The sequence below is a fragment of the Athene noctua genome, chromosome 7 (assembly GCF_965140245.1).
Source record: "Athene noctua chromosome 7, bAthNoc1.hap1.1, whole genome shotgun sequence".
Classification (NCBI taxonomy): domain Eukaryota; kingdom Metazoa; phylum Chordata; class Aves; order Strigiformes; family Strigidae; genus Athene; species Athene noctua.
The window spans coordinates 31,771,007-31,796,151 of record NC_134043.1 but is presented as its reverse complement, the minus strand read 5'-3'; the positions used below and the strand labels follow the sequence as shown (position 1 = coordinate 31,796,151).

The 25,145-nt window shown below is 39.7% G+C and overlaps 1 protein-coding gene across 4 annotated transcripts in view; it reads right to left on the bottom strand.

The window, feature by feature from the left end:
- The window catches only part of ERBB4 (erb-b2 receptor tyrosine kinase 4), a 648,261-nt gene that overhangs the window by 82,419 nt on the left and 540,697 nt on the right, over nt 1–25,145 (bottom strand). For all 4 annotated transcript variants that reach the window (XM_074910349.1, XM_074910351.1, XM_074910348.1 and 1 more), the window contains exon 20: nt 24,417–24,602. In XM_074910349.1, the coding sequence (XP_074766450.1) occupies nt 24,417–24,602 (186 nt within the window). The remainder of the gene's footprint in view (nt 1–24,416; nt 24,603–25,145) is intronic.

Sequence of the window (25,145 nt, the reverse complement as noted above, 5' to 3'; positions counted from 1 at the left end):
CATCCCACCATTTTCATGAGAGCACAAAGCCTTTCTATACACCCAAATCTAACCCTCCTGACTGAAGTCTGATTATACATACACTTATAGCATGTGCACAGCTGAATAAAGGACCAGCTTTATTACTTCTAAAAAATATCTTGCATTAGAGAAAATATTTTAAATCAAAATCCAATTCAAAAACTCTTCCATGAAAGTATGTCACAGTTTAATAACCCCAGTTACAAGATCTCTGTGTTGCTGTTCCAGAGAAGGAGGAAGGCATTTTCCTCATTTCCAACTACCAGTGGGTGTTTGGTGCAGACCACAGCTGGCACATCTGTTTGCAATTGGCATTCAGTCAGCCAGGAGAGACTCCAGTTCCAGAAAACTTCATTTTATGTGAAAGGGCCACACTAAGCACATGCTTAAGTCTGAGCACTTGGATAAGGCTCTTTCCTCAATCACACCCAAAGTCAAAACTTATTTTTCAATTACTGATTCAGAGGTGCCTGAGGTAGGAGCCGAGCTTCCATGGACTTTCAGTCAGCTAGCAGCTTCAGAGCCCCATGAGACAATGACAGTCCTGCACACCACTGTCTGCTATTTCCAGCTCAGATTTCTTATCATCATACGGGCAATGGGTCTCAAACGTGACCACAGAAGACACAAGAAGTTCATTAACCACTTTATGGTTCATTTAATGGTTTTACTCTTGAAACTGCCAACAGAAAGATGAAGCAGTTTTTTCTGAGGTTTAGATATTTCTGCAATATTAAAGGTATCTTTATATAAAATATATACTTCTATACTCTAAATTGGTGCTTTCCTGGTGGCAGTAACTTGCATTGTCTGTCAACTAGATACTCAGCCATATTTTGATCCAGAAAGGAGAAATCTAGGTTTGCAGCTAAAAGCATTTTGAAAGACAATACTTTTCTATTTTTCTTTTTATTATTTCTGAGAATAACATGCTGGCGCCCTGGTTTTCCAGAAATGTACAGCCTCTACCTTCTTATGGTTCCTCTTCTCACAGACCATACTACTCCAGGCTGTTAGTCCTCTGCTCGGTTCTAAACAGACCTTTCCACTGTTGCTGCCAATACCCATTAACAAAATATTTTTATATTTACTGTACAATTTACTTTCATCATCCACTAGCACTCTGTACTTAACATTCAGAAATTAGGTTGGCAGTGACTGGTCACCATTCCCACTACCTTTGAAATCTAACCTTTTAGTGTGTGTCTTGGATTGTGGTGATGAGGTTTGAGTCCAGTTGCTCTCATTTTATCTTTTTTCCCTCTGTATAATTGCACTGATACAAGAGAAAACTGGCATAGAATTAAGATAAAATGCAGGCAGTAGAATCAAACACCCAGACAATATTGGATCTCTGGGAAAGACTGGATCTGGATCTGAATTCTGAAATTTCTGCTTCTCTCTGGTAATGACCAGGGCTAAGTCCTCCTGCACTTGATGGAAGTCACTGCACCTACCAGTAATAAGTGTTGCACTGGGAACACTGGGCTCCCAGTCCTTCAGAGGCTGAATGACTCATCTGAGGATATAGATGCCAGTGATGGCAAAGATGTGTCACTTCGAAAATAAACATCTTTGTTTTGTTTCTGCATGCCTGTTTGCTACAAATGCTTTAGCTAAGCCTCAATAGCTATATTTCACTAGGAGAACATTATCTGTTGACAATTATGCAATTCTATTAACATCATTGCCTTTTTAATCTATGAAAGGTTACATTAAACAGAAAGAAGGCACACAGGAGACAACAGAAAAGAAAGTACCTACCCTTTCAGGAAAAAAAAAAAAAAAATTCAAATGATCATCCTGACATTTATTTTTATACGAAGGAAAATAGAACAAGAAACATAACAGGATATTTTGGTGACCTGAATACTATCAGAAAGTCAATTAAAACTCACACAATAAATGCAAATGACAGGACAGATTCTTCCCTCTGCTCAGATATGTTTACAAGGGTGAGGTGAATAAGATTAACTGGGAAATGTTATTTTGTGGACTTGTCTGCACCAGCCATTGCTCGACTGCCTGACAAAGCACAATGAAGATTGAAGAGAATGATCTAATGTATGCTACCTTACTATAAAACCTTAGATGTCCAAAGACTCTAGGAAGACCAAAAGCAACCCCTACTTTGGAAGGATGAGTAGTGTAATGGCCTTCATAGCCATACGATGAAACACATCTACCAGCTGACGTTTATATTTATGCCTAGCCCAGTACTGGATGAAAATTCCAGCACTTTTCCCAGCAGCCAAGCAATTCCTGTTTCAGGGGCTTTGCAGAGAGCAGAGCCACCCCAAACGCACCCCATCACACGGGCACAGCCTTTCCAAACCCGTGCAACCAAGAGAGCTGCCTGGAGCAAAAGAGGAGCTGCAGGCTTTCTCTGCATCTGGAGGTGGAGCACTACAGTATCAATGAAAGCATGACAGGTTGACAGAATCTGCTTATTTTTCATAATTCACAAAGTGAGGGAAAAAAGGCCCTAATTAATCTAATAGGTTATACTCTCTGAACACTGTGCTCAGTTCCACCCAGAAGGCTCCCTCCTAATCAGGACTACAATTCAAAACTGTCTCAGTGTCCAAACATACCACTGCTTTAGTTGCTTCCAAAGTGTCGCCTTTCAGCTGGAGTCTCTGGTCAGCAGCATACAAAGCTCTGGAGGTTGGTAAATGCTCCTCTGACTTACTGAGTACTTGCAGATTGTGGTTTTGAATTAACTCTGAGAGAAGGGTAGGCAAACACATGGGGAAGAATTGGGTGTTCTTCTTTCCAAAGCTGAAATGAATGTGCATATGTATTTTTCATCAAGCATAGGCAAAGAATGACTGAGACAGCAGAGAACTTGCTGATGCTTAGGACACTGCAATTGACTGAATTTCCTACCTTAAAGATCCCATTAGTTATTAGCTAGGAGATTTCCGAAAAATCTGTTTATGACCATTGTCTGTTTAAGTACATCTGGATGGGCTTATGACCTGTAGTTAACTGGCTCTTTGCATCACTCAAGTACTCTTTATCTTCTGTTTCCAATGCTGTACTGCCTATTGTACACTGTGTAGGAGGGATCTGTAATCACAACCCAGAAAGTAGAGAGAAGGGGGTTATTTTTTGTACGTTCTGTTAGCGCTTGAGAGGTTGTACATCGAATGGAGGGGGCAGCTGAAGCAGAAGAGAAACATGAGGGCGTCTTTCTTAGGAGCTGACGCTGTGTTTTGCAGAAGTTGAATGATGGCAAAATTGCTAAAGAATTCTAGTAATTGCACCCCTATTTGGCATTAAGGCAAAATCACTGAGAGCCAGATTATGACTTCTTATGATGGACAGCACTTAGCTCCACATGTATGAGAAGAGGTATTATCAGCTGGTCCTTGGAATTTGTACTTCTACCAAGGAAATCAGATTTCCTATGAAAATTTGCATATTCAGCCCTTAGATTTTTCACTGTTCCTCACTTGCTCTTTTCTTAATTTTCATCTCAAGACTTGTGCTCTGCATGGGGTTGCTCTCAGATAGAGGTGAAGAAAGATTAGTAGTTCAGTATGCAGAGCCAACGTAAGAAATGAAAGTACAGGAATACTCTTTATTTTGTAGCTATAATAATGTGTATTTCTAATGGTGCTCCTCACAGAAGTATTTGCTTGCCCTTTACTAAGCAATCAGAATTACTCAGTCTGAAACAGCACTTTCTTACCTGTCTTTACTTCACCTGAAATGACTGATAGAACTCTTTATAACAGAAGGGGTAATGCCTGTTACAAGTCAGTATCTACAAGGATCTAACACTCAGAAAAAGCCTGTCAGAATCTTATTTCATTTGTGACTGGAAACGATTTGGGCTTAGAATAAGGCAATTACACAACTGAGAAACTTACACCAGCCCACATGTTCTCTGCAAAGAGCTGTGAACAGACACATAAATGTTAGTTAGAAGGGACCTCTGGAGGTCACCTAGTCCAATCTCCTTCTCAAAGTAAGACTATCACTAGTGCTGATTTTACTTCTCCAAGTATTTTTAAAACAAACATGTAATTTTCAAAAATTTTGTTTTCTAAACAATTCATTTCTTCACATGCAGTGAGTAAAAGATCTATAAGTAAAACCATCCCTAAAGATACAAGAGATCACACATATCTGTCTAGCTATGAGAAGGACTTTCAGTGGATCTGTGAGTTGACCAATTGGAATTATTACTTCAACGTACATTGAGCTCAAACCATAAGACAGCCTTTGGTTATCTTTAATCACAGGAAAAGCTGGTCTTGGCTCGTGACTGCGTTCGTATGAAGACAATCCTGCATTTCTCTATGAAGACAGACAAGGCTACACCACTGAGAATTTTGTATGTTCTGGTCAATCGCTACCAAGCAGATCCCCATCAAGTGGCTGAATACATAGTGGGCTGTTTCTATGAACTTAAGAACTATTTCTATGAAAAACAACACTCCCACTTACAGTCATGTTATTTCTACCAAAGTCTACTCAAAATAAAGCAGGACTCAAAGAACTGGTTGCACCAAGATAACAGAGTAGCATTTAAGTTCAGAATGCCACATTTTCTATTACTCTAGACTGAAATTTGTACAAAAGTCTAGGTTATTTAGGCACTAAAATTTTGTTGAAATTCTAACACTTGTGTCAGAGAAGTGTCACTAACTCACTAGCACCACCTACACATGCCAATGGCTAATAACAATACTCTTAGGCAATATTAATATTGCCAGTAAGTGCAGAAAAGATAAATTAGTCCCTGTGGGGGTATTATGGGGCTGTAATTTCAGTTCAAGTTTCTATGACAATACAAGCCAAGAGACTGAAGTCTGACTCACACTGAACCTAATTAGAAATGGCAAGCTTTGGAAAGCCATCTATAACTTTCCTTTTAAATGGCATGCTGTACTAATAAATGAAATGGTTTTACATGTCTTTTACCAGTTTCCACTAAGGCTAGTTCAATTTCAGAACTCATTCTTTAATTGTGATGTTATCTGAGAAGCAGCCTTTCCAAATGCCAAGGTAAATGAGCATCAGCAAGGTGATGGATGAAAAAAGGAATGTGCTCTGTAGACAGATGTCAGTATATAGATACAGATTCAATTAAATAACTTTTACTTGGGCTCTTATGTTCCACTCCTGCTATTAGATCACCGTACTTCAGCCCAGACACATTCAAAAGATTGTAGTTGGCCAGGAAAATCTGCTTCCTGGAATGGGAAAAGCTTTGGATACATAAACATTCAGATTAAGTTTTCCTCTGATGGCTAACTAGAATGAAGAGAAGTGCCATCCAGCTCCATATGGTACCCAAGTACATCAGCAGCCTTGAAGTAAGATTACCAGACTCATTACATGGCATAGCAAAAAGTGTGACTCTTCTGGAGATTGCTGATACTTGATAAAAAAGGGCTGTCTTTCCTTTGGGTTTTTGCTTGGCTTTTTTCTTTCTTCCTAAAGAATCACACAAAGTACTTGGCAATAAATCAGGGATTCTGTTTTAGAAACTGCACAGAAGACACCTACACAGAGATGTGTTTTCCGTTATTGAACCTGTACTGACTATTAGAAACTTTAGAAAAAGTAGTGTGTTGCAGATCTGCTGAAGCTAAAGTATCTGCTGTTCCTAACAATCACCAATTTGCTGTTGGGCTCAAAATGCCCATTAGCTGTCTCTCTTCAGGGCAGCGAAAGATTAGATTATCAACTGTAAAGCTGACTGCTTATGAGTCTCTGCTATCCATTTCTGGTAAGTGTGTTTCTTTGGCTTCATAAACCAACAACAGGCCATAAATGATGCGTTGTTGTCTGGAAAGCAGAAGACTTAGATGAGATGGTGCAACTCCACAGATACATATCTGTGTTCCTAATCATTCTTACTGTGTTTGCGAGTATTGTAACTGGCTCAGACACTTTTGACTCTACCAAGCAAAGTTCCTGGTGTGAATAGACAGATAATAAGATTTTAAAAATGATTGAGATGGAAATAAAAGTATGTCCATGTAACTTGAAAAAACTAGCTATGTGGCATATTCAACACAAAGATTTCATCTTGGCTTTTATGCATATTCCACATTTATTTAGACAGATATTATCACATCTCAGACTTACCACCTGTCAGCTCTGATTTGATAAAACATTGCGTGTGCGTGCTACAACCCACTGACAATGTACTGTAAAACTGGTTAACGTAAGCCACCTTTATCTAAAAAGTTTACCTAAAAGGGACCTGACATAATCACATTGTTGTGCAAGTAAAGCAAGCTGTAACATGTAGTTGGTCACTGTATGTCAGCTGACAGTGGAAATTTATTAAGATATGCCAATTCACATACTTTCAGATAATCACAAAGGTATATGCTTCGTCTGAAAATTGGAATCTATTGCATTTATCTTCATGTTAATGTAAGTAAACAAACCTGTGACAGGTCTGGCATAAGATCCTATGAAATTCTCTCAATTTGAAGCAGTCCAGCAATAACACTTGGCGCTTGTATTGTGTCTTTCATTAGAGGACCTCTACGTGCTTTATTTCATTACAGGCTGCAAGCCCGTTTGCTGAAGAAAGTTTAACTGACGTAGCAAAAACCACATTAAAAAAAAAAAAAAAATTCTATGAAATAGCCAAAAATAGAATCCAGCCCTTTCTAACTTCGTATCTTGTCTTTTACCATAAAACCAGGGACTGCTATTTGACTCATTGCCTTCTGAACTAACACTGAGTACAGGCAACACTCAAGAAAGAATGCTAACAACTGGCTAAAGTAGGTTTTAGCTTAAGAATCAATGGCATTTTGTCATCTATTGCTTTAAAATGTATGTGTTCTTTTCTTCACCTTAGTTTATTCTGGGGCAAACATTCAAGATTAAAAATTGTATCTCTTCTCACTTCATGCAGCCTGGATGGAGTGAAAGATTATCATTCATGAAAATGATGCAAAACTAGAAAGCACCTCCTGACAGGTTCTGCACACAAACTGACCATGAAATAAAAAATGGTCTGAGGTTACCTTTATTGTAAGTGTCAGATGACTTCATGTGGTTGACTCGTCAGTTGAAAGCCACTACTCATGCTTCTTTAGCATAATTCCTACACTGCATAAGCAGGAGGCACGCACTTGGCACTTATGCAAAAGTTGCTACAACACACCTGCTTTTCTACTTATCATTTTGTGGATTTCCAGTTTAGATATACTCCTTATATCAAGCAACAGAACACTGGACCTTGACAAGCAAATAAATTCAAGAATATAATGTATAATTGCTTTCTTTCTTTGCTGGGCAAAATACCAACAGGCCTAATACTTTACTGCCAAGACAGGAATGTGCATGTACATCCACTTGAAAAGGAAAAGGTAAATGAATGCACCAGAAAAAAACCCACAGGTTATTATGTACAGCTAAAGAAAGTTATCTGAGGATATGAAGATAAGCTACATCAGAATAGCCCCTGGAATCTACCTACAAGTATTCCAATATACTTGGACTCCCATGTGTCCATCAGGGTTTCCAAACAAAAAACACAGGCGAGTGTGCTCTGCAGCACATATATGGTAAATCCAATGTGTCTGACATGACTTATGCATAATCTGTGCATGCTCAGATCATCCACACGGTTGGTTTGATGCATCCTGAGTGTGTTACAGCTTGGGGCACACTGCAACTGTGCACAGAACTGTCGGATTTCTGGTCTTCTAGAACCTGGAGATGAGCTAACTCTGCAAGGCATCTGCCTGCACAGCATCTGCAGGCAGGTTGGTTTGTTTCTCCAAGCAGCTTTTGATGTAATTATTGCAACTTTCCTGGCACATGTTACATCAGTGGTAAAATCCTGATATTAATCCTTCATACAGTTAAACAGCTTTTAACATTTTTTTAAAAATTTCCTCTCCCTTTCCTCAAATAATTGTATATTACTTTATATTGTTATGACACATCTGTAATTCCTGTAATCATAATGTGACACCATATCATGCTAAAATACACAGTGGAAGCATCAATTTCTTTTTTGTAGATTTTTACAATATTAACAAGCATTAAAAGCAGCTACTACATAAAGAAAACTTCCAACAGCTTATTTCTTTGTTAACAGCATCTCCTTGTTTGTGCTGCGATGAGATTGGTGCTAACCAAAATAATCTTCAAAAGTTTTTCTACTTTGTTTTATGATTATTATATTATTATATATTGTATTATGTCAGAATCAGGTATGTTATCATATGATACACCTGACACACCATAGTATACCTCCCAGGAAATAAAGTAAAAATATGAGATGAATGTATTTAAAATGAACTTGCTTGAGTTTATTTTAAGATTAAATACGCCAAGGGCATTTTTTCAGCCTCTTTTTGAAAGTATAACCCTATTCACTATTCAGATGTTGAAATTCTGATAACTGGCCAGCTCTGTCAGGCAAAAGGAGCTTCCTCATATGTTGTTCATCAGTTCTTTAAATCCATTCGTGCAGCAGCCAAGGTAAAGACCAGAAGTCAAATTGAAACCACCTCCGAAGAAGGTAAACCAATATGCAAATCACCCTTGAGATTTTTCAAAAACACAAATCACCACCTGAACTGGACAAAGTCACAAGCTCCTTAAAAAGTATCCCAAATCTCAGACATGATTCTATTCCATAAAGGAAGCCTAACTCATTTGTAAGGAACAGAGAACACAGAAAATGGGTATCCTGTAGGACTGCATTAGACAAAGGGTCAAAAGTCTGCTTGCTTTACAAATTGCTTATTTATTATAATTTTCTGCAATTTAATCCCCAAATAAGTGTGTTCTATAAAACATGACCATCACTTAACTCTGTCATGGTCCCTGAGCAAGAACAGTTCTAAATTGAAGTCAGTCTTTTCCATCGCAGAGGAGCAGTTTCAAGCCTTATTCTAAGCAAGCAAATCCCAGGTCTCCACCTAATAAGCATGACAGTTGGCGGCTAAGGGACTACAGCATGCTGGAAAAGGCCATGATATGCCAAAAATGTATTCTACCCATAAATTTTGACAAAGAAGGAGAGGAAAGAGAGGATGTGAGATGGAAAGGAACCAGAGCTGAGTATGAAAGATAACCACTTTCAGGTAAAAGCCTGCCTCTTTAGATGGCAACAACAAGGAGTTGTGAGTGCTGGTGGGGCTAGAATATACCCAGAGATTAAAATCCAAGTAACACTTCCCTAGTGTAAAAAGAAGAGTCTGATGATGCTAAGGCAGGCTATTAATAGGTAACTGAACATTTTAATCAGCTTGCTTCTGAAGGACTGTATTACAACAGCTTTCCATGTCGACAAAATAAGAGTTTCTTGAAAAACATCACCTCAACATTAGTTAAAACACATCAAGAAAGACTACAGTAAGAAGTGATTTAAAGTTAGGTAAAGCCTAAAAAGAAATTAATATGAATTAACTAACACATGGAAATGAAATCTGTGATTTAACAAACAGAATAATGAAAGGAAGCTCTGATGAATGAAATTAAAATATCAAGACAATACTTTTTGAATAAATGCACTGTTGCTCTTCAATGATCAACTTGGTAAAGTAGCAGAGTTTAAAGGAGGCTGAACATCTCACAATGCTTGGTTTATAACAGAACAGAAGTTCGTAAGAAAACGCTTCTTAATCTGTCACAAATCACTGATTCAAGTTGGAATGTGCTCCTAAATAAGGCTCTGCCTAATGCACAGGTACCAAACGTTACTTCCTGATCGTTAATGTCCGTCTGCTTTTTTTCTTCTCTATTTATAGGAAACAGATTTAAAGAAAATGTAGCTCAGTTGATTAACATGCATGGAAAAAGCCCTGAATCCTAGCCCTTCAGGTAGCACCACTCAGTGTAGGTCCATCGACTTCAAAGCCAATTTGCCCCGGCTAAGAGCCTGTTCAGAACATCATGGAAGATGAATGCAACAGAGAAGCACTGACCACTTAAACCCAACCCAAAACAAACCAAAAAAACCCCTCAGGTTTAGGAAGCCTATTTTGGATCTCCCACTTTGCACAGAAACATAATCCTGTGTAAAGATTGCCAAGAACTGAAACCTCCAGCTGTAAGAGCATGCAGGGCTGTGAGTAACATTGCTGCCGCCGCCAGGAACACTGCTGGGGAGCAGGAAGGGGAAGACTGGGCAACGAGAGCCATTTGGCTCTGCTCACCTCATGGGCTTGCTGGCCAGAAAAGAGAGTATCCTTGATGTACAGGAACAGCTCATGCCCTGCTCAACTGCCTGGGATACAACTCAACTGAACGCACATCAGTGGCCCAGACATGATACATACAAATGTCTGAATTGAGCCCCTCGACAGCAACATCAAGTAACAAGACCAAGACAGTGTAAGGTACTAAAGGATCTGAAATACTTTCTCAATTCTTAAGATCTGCTTCAGAAGCACAGGGTTCGATTTAAAGAAGTGGATAGTTTTGCTCTGTTATGTCTACAAATGCTTTTGTGATTTTCTATGAAAAAAAAAATGCCACAACTTATGCTTACTTTGGTTTGGGAAGCAAAGCAGAAAAACCCCACAACATAATATCAATACAGAACTGTCAAAATGAAGTTTTTCTACGTTTTCTATGATTAAATTTCCTTTCTGACATTCATGGTTTTAAAATGAGACATAAAAAGAATTATTATTAGCCTTACAATTCAAGATACAAGATGCTGCACAAAGCATAACACCATTATTAAGATTTTAGTCTTAAAAAGACAGAACAGTATATGGGAAAGAAGGTCAAGTAAGAGCAAAATTGGAAGGATTACAGAGGCGGAGGTAACAAACCATACTTGTAAGAAGCAGAGCAGAAAAAAATTCATATCTAATGGGAGGGACGCAAGAACTGTGGCAGACAAAACATGAGACATTATTCTGTGAATACTGGTAGTCCAAAAAGACCTGTAGGTCTGAACATCTCACAAGAAACAAAGAGAGTTGGAAGGCAAGACAGATTGGAAAAGAACTGAAGAACATGGAATAAATTCCCTCTTCAATGAAATACGGTCCAGGTGGGTGAGATCTGAACTGTAATGAAGTATTTTTAAATGTAGCCAAAATCAAAGACACTGTTATTTCATCTTTTCCCTGAACTGCCAGTTTTGCAAAAGAAATGTTGTGGGTCATTAGTCTCCAACACAAACTAGAACACTTATTTTTAAATGTAATAAAGCCTTCATTAAATAATTCCATTTTGTGTGTTTTCCACCTACTGTACACATACCATGAATTACTGATAGCAAGCCCTAGGCAAAGACAAGAGTAAAAGAGAGAGCTGAAGTGAAAACTTTTCTTTGGGTGAAGCAGGCTGAACACACATGAGATTGATTCTGCTATGTTTACTCACAAGAATAACATCATCATTGCATGAATAGGCTTGCTGATTTCAATGAAAACTCAGAGTAATGCATTATTCAGTTCAGCTAATGGAATCAGAATCTGATTTAATTTGAATTAAGAATGAGTAAGGTGAGCAACTAAGAAACCAAAAAACAATACAAAGTGCAAAACACAACTTGATCTCTATCTGCAGAAGCTCCAAATTTCCAACCTGGGCTGTCTCCCAGCAAAGCGTGGGAATGCTTCCTCTCATTGTTTATTTTTGCCCTGTTACTCAGCTTCAAAACAGGGAACTACAAGCAATCATATAATCAAATTCTGCCCCCTGAAAGCAACCGTACCATTTAGTTCAACTCTGCTTCATAAACTTATCAAGCTCCATCTTAAAAGTCATTCATTATTTTGCCTCCATTATTTCTACTAGAAGGTTTCAGAACCTTACCACTTATGGTGGGTAATAACCTTCTTCTAATCTCGACTCTAAATGTATTCATAGTCAGTTAAGACTCATTCATTCATTCTCATGCCAGTGTTGTCCTTTTCCTTACATACTTGTTTTCCTCTTGGGTATCTAAGCACGCTAAATTTATAGCTAACACTCAGCATACTGAGTGTTTTTATTTAACTAAACTAAATACATGCAAACATTTAACTAAACTAAATACATGCAAACATTTAATCTCTTATTGTATGATGGGCTTTGCATACCCACAAACCACTACACATGCTGCAATTTGATTTCACTTTTTGGGTACAAGCGGACACTTTTCACTGTTATCCAGAGGAGGTAAACTCAGAGCTTCATATAGTGATAACAACACATCCTGTCTCTATTGAAAGTGATATGACTGGTGTATTTTAGACTTATCTTCATGTGGGACTCCAAAGTTTGTATTTAAACCTGAAAATGGGCAAAAAAAGGAAAAAAAAAACCCCAAGTGCAGAAATAGTCATCTATGTTCCTTCCAATTCAGAAACACAAATCCCCTATTCCTCCTGTGTATATAAAAAGCATTTATGTCTTGTGGAAAGAAAAGATTGTTCAAAGGTTAGGAAATGAACCCTAAATTTTGGAAAATAAAGACATCTGCTCCAATCTCAGAGTCCTGACATATCACCTGGTCTTTTGACTCTGCAGTTCCTTATCTACTAGGAAAATGATATTTCTCTGCTTACCAGACATGTATGAGGGCTGCAGAGTAGGAAGACAGTACCATTTTGAGAGTGCCCAAGTATAAAAGGGGAGTGCATATGTATGATAATGTAAGGCACAGGATGAGATGTCTCCAAATGAAACTGCCTTAAGTGCAGCATTCAGAAATGATTGCAGCCAAATCCCAGTGGCTTCACATCACAGACCTGCAAAGCTCTTGTATGATGTATCATTCACATGTGTATAGGCAGCAACATGCCAGCAAATACAAAACAGGACTCCACATCAAGCTTTCTCACCAACAGAACCACTGGTGCACTTAAAGGTGATACACAGGGATTGCAGCATCACCTGCTCTCAAGGAGCACCAAAGTTGTAGTACTACGTGCTACACCATGCATGCCGGCAGCCTGAGTTGACACAGTACTTCCCAGGAGTCAGTAAAACATAGCAGCATACTTTTATCTGTGCCACCTCCAAGAGCCTTAACTTAAAATCACTGTCACCTATCAGAGTGTTGCACTGCACTGTTCCAGTCTACTCATAATGTCAAACTCCTCCTTCAGTGACACCTAGCTCTTAAGCTATCTCCATTCCCAAACATATGGAAATTCATGTACTTTCTGCCTTTTCAAGTCCCCTTCTGATAGCCTACATTTAATTTCTTTTTCTTCATCTACTATACCATGCAATTTGGATTGGCTTACTGAATGCTGACATGAGAGACACTGCTGTAGGCAAGTCCCTACATAAAGGAATTCATGATCAAAGTAATGCAAGTTGAACCTAAACACAAAACCTAACTGTATTACAGTGTAGCATTTTAGTTATATACACAGGTTTCTAGAAAATGATGGTCAAAACAGGTTGTTTTTTTTTTTTTTAAATAAAGTTGCCGTCTCTAAGACTGACTTTGGTTATGTGTGTGAAACAAAACCTGACAAAATACCACTTTGAAAAAAACAGAACAAAAGTGTTTATAAAAGTCAGCTGTATTTTTTTTTTCAAAATAATTTGTTTTAAAAATAAATAAAATCCAAAGGCATTTCAAAGGTCTTGGAAAAATGTCTTAATTTGGAAAATTCAGAACTGTTTCAGTTCAGGGCAATACATTCTTTTAATGCTCATTATTCTTCATGGGATAAATAACCCAGTCCTATTTCCCCTGTAATCAGAAGATATTAAAACTGAAGTCCTGCAACACATCAAGTCATGCACTGTGTGGAATATGATCCCCTCTGTTTGTTCCTAACATGGAGAGTTAGTAAATAAAAATAGCAGCAGTGAGGATTTAACTTTGGCCCACAGACAAGGGTAAAGTTTATGGAAGCACGAAGGTCACAGGATAAAGAAAGAAAACCAAAACACAGTGAGAATTGTTGCATACTGAGAGCTAATTTGCACAAACAGGCTAGACAGAAACAGATGGGATGTGGGAAAGCGGGAGAGTGTTGACTAATGACACCTGACTGCCAGATGACCCTGTGGGTTTGAGGGCTGGCATGGCACCTGAAACAGTGCCAGCAGCCACTTGGAACTGCCCTCTCCCCTCTCACATTTCATTAAGCAGACTCACCTTGGACTTCTGCAGCACAGAGGAGCACGCACAGAGAATTACACAGCATCCCCAGGAAGCGTATTCTTTCAGCTATACTACCCTTCTATCCCCACTTTATCGAGGAGCTGTTTAACTGACTGCTGTTCACTGCTGTGGGTATATTCATTGTTGTGTCTCAGGGGAGCTCAGTTTCAGTGGATTTTCTGTGTCACATACCCTGTTCCAGTGTTTCTGTAAAATTTTACTTTAGGATGGAAGGAATGTATCAACAAAGTACCAGGATGTAAGATGCTATCTTCAGGCCTCATTTATGGCTTGAGACATACCTCAGCAAGATTTCATAAAAGGATATCAAGTGACTGCTGCTTTTGTACTTTTTTCATGGGCCTCTGATATAGCAAGTCATGCTAGGACAAGGAGACAACAGGCTTCAGTCCACTGCTACTCCTGGCTCCCACTCAGACAGAGCAGTTACACATGGAGAGTGGAAAGTTTGGGGGTTTTTTTAGGATACATCTAGATTTGGGACATGGTCAGTAGCTCTTCTGCTAATAGACATCTGCTAGACTTGATCTCGTTCTTAGGAACCACAGTCCTCATCTGGAACAGCTTCTGCCAAGCACCTCCCTTCCCTTTCGACAGGCCAGTTATTTTTTCTTGTACAAAAGGTTACTGGATTTATGCCTAAGCATTGGATTGCACAGGAGAACTGGGAGATCTAGCTCATTGTGAAATCTATGCTCTACCCAAATATGGACACATCCTTTAGAGCCCCAGAACCTTTGGCAAATGGCCTTACAGAGTTTCCTGAAGATTCTTGCATGGTTTGGGGATCAGGTTTTTGTGGGGCACATGCGTACTGTGGTACTCTGCAAAAATGTGAGGGGTCTTAACTTTAAACATCAATGCCTTGGCCATCCAATTTTTGTGGTTATCCAAGCAGGATAAGTTATGTTATAAAATACAATGTTGAAAGAAAGGCACTCACTAGGGGAAAAAACATTTTAATTTATGGGTATATATATAGAGAAATCCAGCTTCTGTTTCTGAACTCCAGCAACTTAAAAATAGCCAAATACATATATTTCTTGAATAATAATAAAAAAAATGCTTTGGGCTGAAACATTTTATGCTAAGTCACAGTCCAGAGCAGAATTTTATGGTTGAGTTATAAACCTGAAAAATATGGGCTTATAATGGAAATGCTGACAGACCCTAGTAGGTGCTCCTATAATATCTTGAATTTGATTTAGGAGTGGTTTTCAATAATGCTTTCCCAAGCCAGTCTGCTGGGGACTGCTAGAAAAAAATCTAATGTTTTTTTTTTTTCCTCCCAGTGCAGGTCAGTGTACTTGAAGAGAATGCTGGTATGTTCAGGCAGAGCCAGCCTTCAGGGATTTTGTAGCCTGTGGCCTGTATCAGAGACCCTAAAAATGTCAGTGCTAAGTGCACCTTTCATTTAACAACACAATAAATTGTCTATCTCTGTGCAATAAATCGCTCATTTCTGTGCCTTTGGAAAGGCCAATGTGATTTGTAAATGGCTGAAAAATCTTCCTCTTTTTTTCTAACAACCACGAATGATGGAACTGTTTTTGGGAACACTGGATTTTTGGGGAGAAGGGAAGAGGAAGCCTAGATAATCCAGGAGTTGTCAGATTAAGACTGGAAAAGAGTGATTACTACCCACTATAAACCTCTCCCATTCACTGACAAGCTGAAAGCAAGTTAACATCCCTGCTCACAGGACCATACGGAGTATAGAAGGGTACCGCTCACTAACAACGTGTACCGTACTGTGCAGAAAAGAAATACAACCACACTTGTGTTGGTAGTTTCAACTTTAGCTTAGTCTTCCAGTACCTGCTTTGTCCCAGATTCTCTGTGTGTCCTTGTCATCACCCACACCCTTCACATTTTTATCCCTCTACAAATTAAGCTGTCAGAAAGCTACAAGGTTAGCCTACACTTGTCTTCTAGACAGCATAGTCAGTGGAGAGAGATAGTCACCTTCAAAGGTTGAGTCATTCCACTCAGCTCTAGAGCTAATGACCAAATACACACACACACTAAAGACCGTAAACAAATACTATCATACTGAGGTTATTATAGCATGCAGAAGAGCCTTAGAGAATCAGAGATCAGAGTGCAAAGCTGGAAGAAAGATATCACTATAATTTCTACATAAACCCAATCTTATGTTTTTGTTCCTGTGGTTCTGATGCAATCTTGCAGCTTCAAATATCCCTCCCCCACAAACTAAAACAGCACATGGGATCCATGCAGTCACTGGTTAGCCAGTATTAAACACCTAAATAGAATCCTAGAATCATCTAGGTTGGAAAGGACCCTGGAGATCATCTAGTCCAACCATTCGCCTAGCACAGTTCCCACCTACAGCATATCCTTAAGCTCTAAATCGACCCATCTCTTGAACACCTCCAGGGATGGGGACTTCACCACCTCCCTGGGCAGCCCATTCCAATGCCCAACAACCCGTTCTGGAAAGAAATGCTTCCTAAATAGAATCATAGAATTCCTAAAAACCATAGAATCCCTAAAAACCAAATGCATTATTATGAGAGAAATGAGGAAATTACGGTCCTCTGCAAACTCTGTAATAAGACACAGCAGCATAAAAACTGGTTGGTGGGAGGCGTGATGCTCCTGTGCTCTTTCAGAGCACTGAATGAGTACCAGCCAGATGGAGCCAAGCAGCCAGAGCATGAGAATGAATAAAAAAATTACAACACTGAAGAAAGCAACAGGAAACAGAGGCTGACACAGAACACTGTAAAAGTCCAGGAAAGACAGAACTAAAGAAAGCAAAGGACAAAATTACAGAGAAAGAGAGTGTGAGTATGAAAGAAAGGAAAAAACTTGTTCAACATTTAAGCTGATTAATTTTATCATGCATTCCTTCATTTTAATGCTTTTCACAGAAGACTTCTGTGGACAACTGGGTTTGGTAGAAAAGATAAAGTAGTTACTACTCCAATTCAATACTCAAGGCTGATGAAGAAAGCAGGGGGAAACTGCAAGAAAGTTTCCACAAATAGGTACACAACTATGCAGGAAAATGTAGAATACTGTGCCCACCAAGGAAACACACAAAGCACAGAGATGCTGTAATTATTTTTAATAGGATTCAATTCCCTGATTTATTTGGAGAATTATTTTCCAGCCACAGCAACTAGCAGTCAAGGGAAGAGTCACCAGGCCCTGATCCTATATCTCAGTATACAAACAATGGCTGCACTCAATGTGCCCACGTTAATCTGAGCATGGCAGATTAGACATGATGACAGAAGTCCTAATATTTACTTCCTGTCCTGTCTTGGATGGAAAAAAATAAAATCTTCATATCTGAGAGGATCAAAAGAAACTTCTTCGGTGTCTCACAAAAGCCCAAGACAGTCCAGTTAACCACAGCAAGAAAGAAATCTGTCCCCTTCCACCACACTTAAAAGATAGGATGCAGAATTCTGCAAGATCCACCTCATTTTTGTTGCAAGGGCTTCTCAAGTTTGTATGAATCTTTGTAACTCAGATTGCTGCCCAGCAGGGTATGGAAAAAATCCCTGGTTATGGGCTAGGTGGGGTAATTCCCCTCTGAGACTTGATGGCATACCCTTGCTCAGCAAGAGCTCTCCAACACCAGAACACCACCAGAAATAGGGTCCTTCAATCTGTCATCTGTGGATTATCCAAGCTTTCCAGTAGAGTGAGTAAAACAGTCATGATGACTAGGAATAAGAAAAGAAAACTGCACAGAGGGATTCAGGAGAGTAAAATAATACTTTCTGCACCTATTTTGATTTTGCTGCTCCACACAAGATTAAAGACTTGTTTCAATACGGCTTTAATTTCATAGCTCTTGGTTTAGATCCTACTCTTCTATACACCGCACTTCCTAATAAAGCAGCCCCATTAGTAAACTACATTTATGCTAATGTACTTGCTTGCAGTGATAATTATCACAGCCCTTAGCCCTGGTCCTTGCCAGTGTGAGCACGTCAGGAGGGGTTGGTATAGCATTATAATTATACAATTAGCCTTGTCATGGCAAGGAGCTCTGGGAATAGAGACATCTTGAAGCTTAAAATGTGGACAGCTGATAGATGACTGTCATTAAGCTCCTTTGTTCACTCCATGATGGAATAGTTACTGAGCTGTAGGGTAGGCTACTTTAATGAAAAAGAAAGACCTTGAACCACAGCCACTATCCTCCACCTCTTTCCAGCCTGTCCAGTCACCCCCAATTCCTCCCACTTTATACAGCTTCTCTTCTCATCCCATCTGCAGCAGAATAACAAAAGCTGTCTCTAACAAGTCATTCCTAATCCATCAAGTGTTGATGGAGGAGAAAGGCTCCTCACCTCACAGTGCAGTCAAGGGGACCTCACTTGCCTCCAGCCCTCCCGGCTCAGAGCGTCTCTCACTCCAGACATGAGGAGCGCACGCTTAAACTCATTTAATTTAGGATGTGATGTGAGCACTGTACCAGCTTCTGGGTCAGCTTCTCAGTTCCATAAATCAGCATAGAACCTTTGAATTTCACATAGCTTGTGAATTTACATCCAGTTGAGAAGCACTACCTTGGCAGTAATAAAATATGCCCTTCTAAAAGCCTGTCATGGAGAGAGGCTTCAGGAACAGGCAGTGGCCAAGCTCTCCCTTTTGCCAGGAGAGCTGCCAAAGGGTACTGAGCCCTGTAACGTGGACCAGCTAAAAAGAAGAGAGAACAGGGTGGCAGAAAGAATCAGTAAGGAGGCTTTGCAAGTGCCTTTGGCTTGATGGCTCCTGGACCCTCCCAGCTGCAGATCTGCACTGCTGGCAGGGGATCCTTAGAGAGAGAAATAACTACAAGTGTGCTGGAATAATACTCAAAAGACTTCAAGACATGCATCTGCTTCATTAAAATTCGATCCCTGAGTTCCTCTCTCTTTTTGTTTCCTGGAGTGTTTTCAAACGTTGTTTTCCTGCATACCTGGATAACTGATCCTGTGCAGGGCTTTACTTAAGGTAATTTGAGAATTATTTTACATTGAAAAGGTATAAAAAGTAATCCCCTGAAGTACTTGATTTTCTTCCATGACATTCCACTGTATCAAGCTGCTTCTACTTTACCTCATTAGTATTCTGAGGGGTTGTGAATGAATTATTATAGTTCAGAACGCAAAAAACATGTCTGGCAGCCCTGGGGGATATAGGGCAGAACAGAGTGGAGCACTGGCTAAGACTCAGGAGAGCTGAGCTCTTCTCCACAGGCTAGGTGATCACAGGCAAGTTGCTTTGTTTTAGGAAGACTGCTTCCTTTCTCACTCTTCCTCTGCCTTGTCTTCTTTGGGGCAGGAAAGTTCCTCTGCATTTGAACACTGCTCAGCAAAATTGGTGCAGATGTAATGTAAATTAACAGCAGCAGAACGAAACCTTAATTTTACCAGAAAAAAAACCAGTAAAACGGTAGATGGGGCTGCCTGGGTTGAACTTCTATGTTGAATTTAACAACTGTTGTATGCAATGTTACAGAAGCAAAAATGCATTTCTATATGCCCTTGGGAGAGACAAGCATAGCACAAAGGCCCACGATAATAATTCCAACAGAACTCAGGCTAATTTTTCCACTAGAGTAGCAGTGAGAGGATACGGCCTCAAATAAAGGTGCTTTATAGTTAACCTCACCTAGCAGCAGAGTGTAACCAACTCTCTCTGACTAGAAACCACAAGATGTTTCTTCCCCTCTTGAATGCATTTCCATAAGAATGTCCTCACCCCCACACCTCCAAGTTGCCAGGGAGTGTTTCGGCAGCCCTTGATGAGAGAAATTATATCAAACACACTGAAATATCAATGCACACAGCATTTTGGTTTTTTTTTAATTTTGGTTAAATCTTACTGATATACATGTATGTCATGCACTGGCTGACAAGGACATAATTCACCTACTGAGAATTCACTTGTAGGCTCATGCCTAGAATTTGATTCTCAACCTGTTTCTCAAGTAGCCAACACTATGGATGTCCACGAAGCATTATTCAATCCTTCCATACCCTAAGGCCACCAAGCTTGTCACTCTTGCTCCTACTCTAGAAGTATCTTGATATGTGAGCATAGTTTACTTCTTTACTGGACATCAAACTCCACATAAAATCGCTGAGCTGAACTCAGAGCTAAAAGGTTAAACATTCAGTCCCTCGGAGAGACAGTACACACAGAAGTGAGACACAGGGAGATGCCTTGTGTATCTGCAAAGCAGAAGGGAAAAACCCCCTTATACACAGCTGCTGTCTAACAACCATGTTTTATGCAGAATGCTTGGGGGCTACTCTATTTTTATAACTTTCATCCATAAAATAAGAAGCTAAAGCTTCTGGAAGGAGAACACAATTACCCTACAATGATGTAACAGTCAGAATAAATTCAACACAATCTGTATAAGCAAAAAGAAAAAGCATCCAAGCTTTTTTCAATTGGCAGTAGATAATACTTAATAACTGCCCTATTGTCAACCTTCAGAAATGATCTCCAGAGCCATATGCAGGTTGGCAACCAGGCATAGTGCCCAACTAGTTTTTGCATCTAGTTGTACAGAAGCAGAGACATATGGAAATGAACAGCCTGGCAGAACAAGTGAACTCTGAAGCAACGACTTCGATAAATAAATGCCTGCACATTGGCAGATGGAGAAAAGCGCAGTAGGGAGGAACGGTATTGCAGCAGCAACTTGATTTTAAACGATTCGTAAAAATCAGCCTGAACTTCAGAATCGAGGCATTTCCAATTCCTTCAATCCTCTTCTTGTTGGGGAAAATTCTCACCATAAAAAGAGGAAAGCTGAGGGCAGAAAGATGTATCTAACAAAAGATACCAGAAGCTGCTTCAGGGAGCAGATAATAAGATTGGGAGGTCACTGATCATTTCTGCCTCTTATTACATTGTTAATCACATTTTTGGTAGCTTTCAGAACAACACAACCAGTCATTTCTGAAAGTCTAGAAAAGCAAGATGTGGAGAGATGCTCTCAAGCTGTATGGCAGAGCTTGAAAGGTGAGCACAGTGGACACAACTATGTGGGTACACAGACCCTTCTCGCAGTGAATGGAAACTTGTGGTTGATGCAAGAGGCACCTTCTGAGTTCATTCCTCTGGAGACCAGTCTATTTGTACGCAAATTGAACCTTTCCTATTTGCAGGCTGCAGACTGATTCCTAGTTACTGTTAAATGTGACAGATGAGTGGAAAAGAAGTATTACTACTCCCCTGCTGCTAGCAGGGGACTAGGACGTTTATACCACTTTTGGGGATCAGGGGACTCCTTGTCTGGTGATCTCAAAGATTATTCTTCCTAGCAGTTCTGAAACATTTTCTTGCGTACATCCCCTCACCCCAATTAACATTACAGTCTGAGACATAGCAAGGGAATAGGCATTTCTGTATCCCATCAGAAAGCACAATGCGATGCAGAAAGTTCTGTGCAACATTTGCATTAATCATATATTATGAGGTGTGCAGAGCCTCATATGTCCCTACGTGTTTTCTCACTTCATTGGTAGCTTTCTATATAATAATTAAGATATGTATCTTTATGCATACATGCAACCTGACAAGGAAGATTTTCAACACACAACTGTCATTTAAGGTCTCCAAAACCAAGAGGAAAATAAAGAGTTAAAGGTACATTTTTATTCTTTAGATTCTACTTCCTCAATAGGATTGTGCCTTACTGGCATGGTATGCAGGTAGTCAGTACCTGTGGTGATCTTAACTACAACAATCCATCCCCTACTAAATACCACTGATACGCATGCAAAAGCGGCAAAATGCGGCACTCCCTGTCAGATGCACACTGATTGTCTCCATGCCCAGTACCACCCACTGCAGTAAAAATAAGAGAAGGGGAAGAGACACATGGAGAAACTGAGGAGAAAATAATCCAGACACATTGCAACGGCCCAGAGTTAACAGGTCAGCCATATGTACCAAGGTAATGTATTTTTTTCAAGAAAACAGTCACCTGCTGCTGTCCCCTTTATGGGTAGACAAGTGGATGAACTTCATGCTGTAACGTGAGGCCAAGGCAAAATTAACATCAGGATTATTGTGATAGAGAAGAAGATTAATTTAATTCAAATTCAATAAACTAACTAAACTTCACAAAAATTCCCCTCAATAATAGGCCACCTTTTGATATAAAGAAACTCTCTTTCTCTTCCTGACGCTTTATCAGTTAATATTACGCGTATGATCTCACTTCTTTGCACTGCTTGCTTACCCACCATCTCAGAACTCAAATATCTGTAATACCTCATCTTCTCCTCCCACATCACACGGTGATCAAGAAAACTGCCAGGCAATGATTTTCAAATGAGTGTACCTAAATCCAATCCCCATGTTATGCTGAAACCATTTACAATGGAAATTAGTTTAGAACCTGTTTCACTTTGGTAAGAAACACCATGGGAAAACCATGACCTGCCTTCCACAGCCCCTCCCACAGATCTGTCAGCTTTGTAAGCCTCTACTATGGAACAGGCTATTTGCTTCACTAAATCAGCTGCCCACATGAAGTCCATAGCAAAGCAAGTACAGCTCTTAGTTCAATGAGTTAGTGGCCATATGCATGCACAAACTGAAAACAAAGGTGGATTATCTTTTCACGTATGCCACTGTGTAAATGTTTTGTAATAAATAATAACAGCCACTATCAATCAAGAGAGTGAAGAACAGATGGGAAGGAGGTTGTGTTGAGAGGAAGAACTCAAAACAGGAATATGTATTTTCTCCCCCCACCTTCCTCAGTCTGATAACAGCCCTAAATAAACCTTTGCAAATCTCCAGATACAGGCAACCCCCATCAGTGTGTTCCAATATTTCATGAAACTCTGGCTGCTTTACCACCACAGCACCGCAGAATCAGAGTTATTAACACATCTAGAAAATGCTGCAACATCTGAATGTGGGTTTGGGATTCCCTCCACCTCTTCTATGGATCAACTCCTCTATCCTTTATTCTGGTCATTTCACCTACTGTCACCTTCAGGCAGGTTTGACAACAGATGTGATCTGGGAAAGGAAACAGTCCCTATTAATGAGGAACCTCAAATTCCTCCTCTCCTTGAGCAAAAATTCAGGCCTAGCTAAATTTCTCAATTTACTTGCTTTTGTAAGAAAATATTTTGTATTTCAGTTTTTAAAAATAAATGAATGTTTACTTGATGGCTGCTATTTGGTCCAGCAAAACAAATGTTGACTCTCCAGGTTTCTCTCCCAGTGCTAAAAGTTTAACATTACAACTTGAATTAAGATTTTCTAATAGATGTAGGAAATTCACTTAAGGCTTCAGATTTAATATAAGAGAGAAGTCTGTGGCATGTATTTTTATGTAACAAGCATTTTCACCAAAATAATCTATCCAAAACTTTATTTAGTTATTTAGAAGCTATTTAAAGAGAGGTCCAGATCCTTATTTGTAGTAACATCACTGTATACAACTCTGGTTGCACAGAAGAGCCTTTAAAATGGATAAAAACTATGGCCTCTACACAATCAGATCTTGTTACTCTTTGCAACCAATTATCTTGTTCTTAGTACAACGCTGAGTAACTAAACATACCTGAAAACATAGGCATAACATTGTGCAAGGATTACGTGAGGGCTGCCTTTATGACTTATACTGTGCTCCATCTCAGCTGAAGTGCAGTCTGTATATGAACGATAATGGCTTCACTCTTGCTCCCAAAACCCCACAGGAAGGCAGAGCAAGCAAAGCAGGATCCAGCCCTTGAGATTTCCCATTCTGCAGAGAGGAGCAATATTACCCTCCAGCCTCAGCTGTTGTGATAGGTCTTAAACACAGCAGAACCGCAGTGGTTCCCAAAGGAGTGACATGAAGTGAATATTTATCTTCCTGGCAGTGTGGGGGCAGACAACTGATGGCATATCAGAATTTAACTGGCAATGCAGATTCAGAAAGGCTGAAAACTACAATCAGGTTAAATCAGTATCTATGAACAGGGAACAGTAGAAAAGGCTGAAAAATCATTCTCTGCTCAGCCCCAGATGTCACACAGGGGGCTTCTTCCCTCACTTTTTTTTTCCCCCAAAAGACCCCCCATTAACACCGAGCTGGAACTACAGTCAAAGAAAAACACTTTGGTTTACATATTAACAAGCCATCTATAATACTGTAAGCGGCTAAAATAATCCAACCTTCTTGAAGACAAAACAAAAAAATGCCTGGAAGAAAACCACAAACACCCAAACAATGTTTTTTGTATCTTTTGTTGGTATGTCATGTTTTTCAGTTAGTTATGAAAGTGATAAAAAAGGAACAACAAGAACTACATACCTTAGCTATTTGGACACACCAGTTTAGCAGAAGCTGGGAACCAATATTATCCTTATGTTCATGGACATAATCCAACAGGCAGCCATGAGGCATCAGCTGAGTGACGAGCTGAATAGTGGGGCTCAGGCAGACACCCAGGAGTCTCACCAGGTGTGGGTGGTCCATGCTGGCCATGATAAGAGCTTCCTGTAATAATAAAAGTGACTCTGTTACTCCAGTGTGCTTAAAGACTCTATGAATAGATTTCCCATTTCCCATACAGCATCTGAAGGGGATCAGTGTCCCCTAAGTACCATGAATTCCTGTGTTGTCTATCCAGTGCTAGGCATACCTAGGCAAAATCCAGTCTGGTGTAATGTATGCTTGATGTAATGAGCCCCAAGAAACGGGGCAGACTATCTGAACAGATCCAGTAAAGGCTCAGATCAGAAATTCTGCACTGCCCTATATTCCCTGTCCTGTTACAGCCACAGAAGCAAAGATGTAATGGTGACACACTTGACCTTGCTTAAAGGTCTCATTGGTCTTGTTTTACTTCCCTTAATTTTGTTCCTTGAATATATTTTCCCAACTTGCGGTCAAATCTACTGGGCATCAGATTTTTTTTTAATGCAAGCAGACTATGCCACTCATGCATAGTGAGATGGCCATTTAGGCCTCATTTGGCAAGATGTTTGATTAAGCTGTGCTAAACACCTTACTGGATCAAAGATTTTATGCTTAGTATTT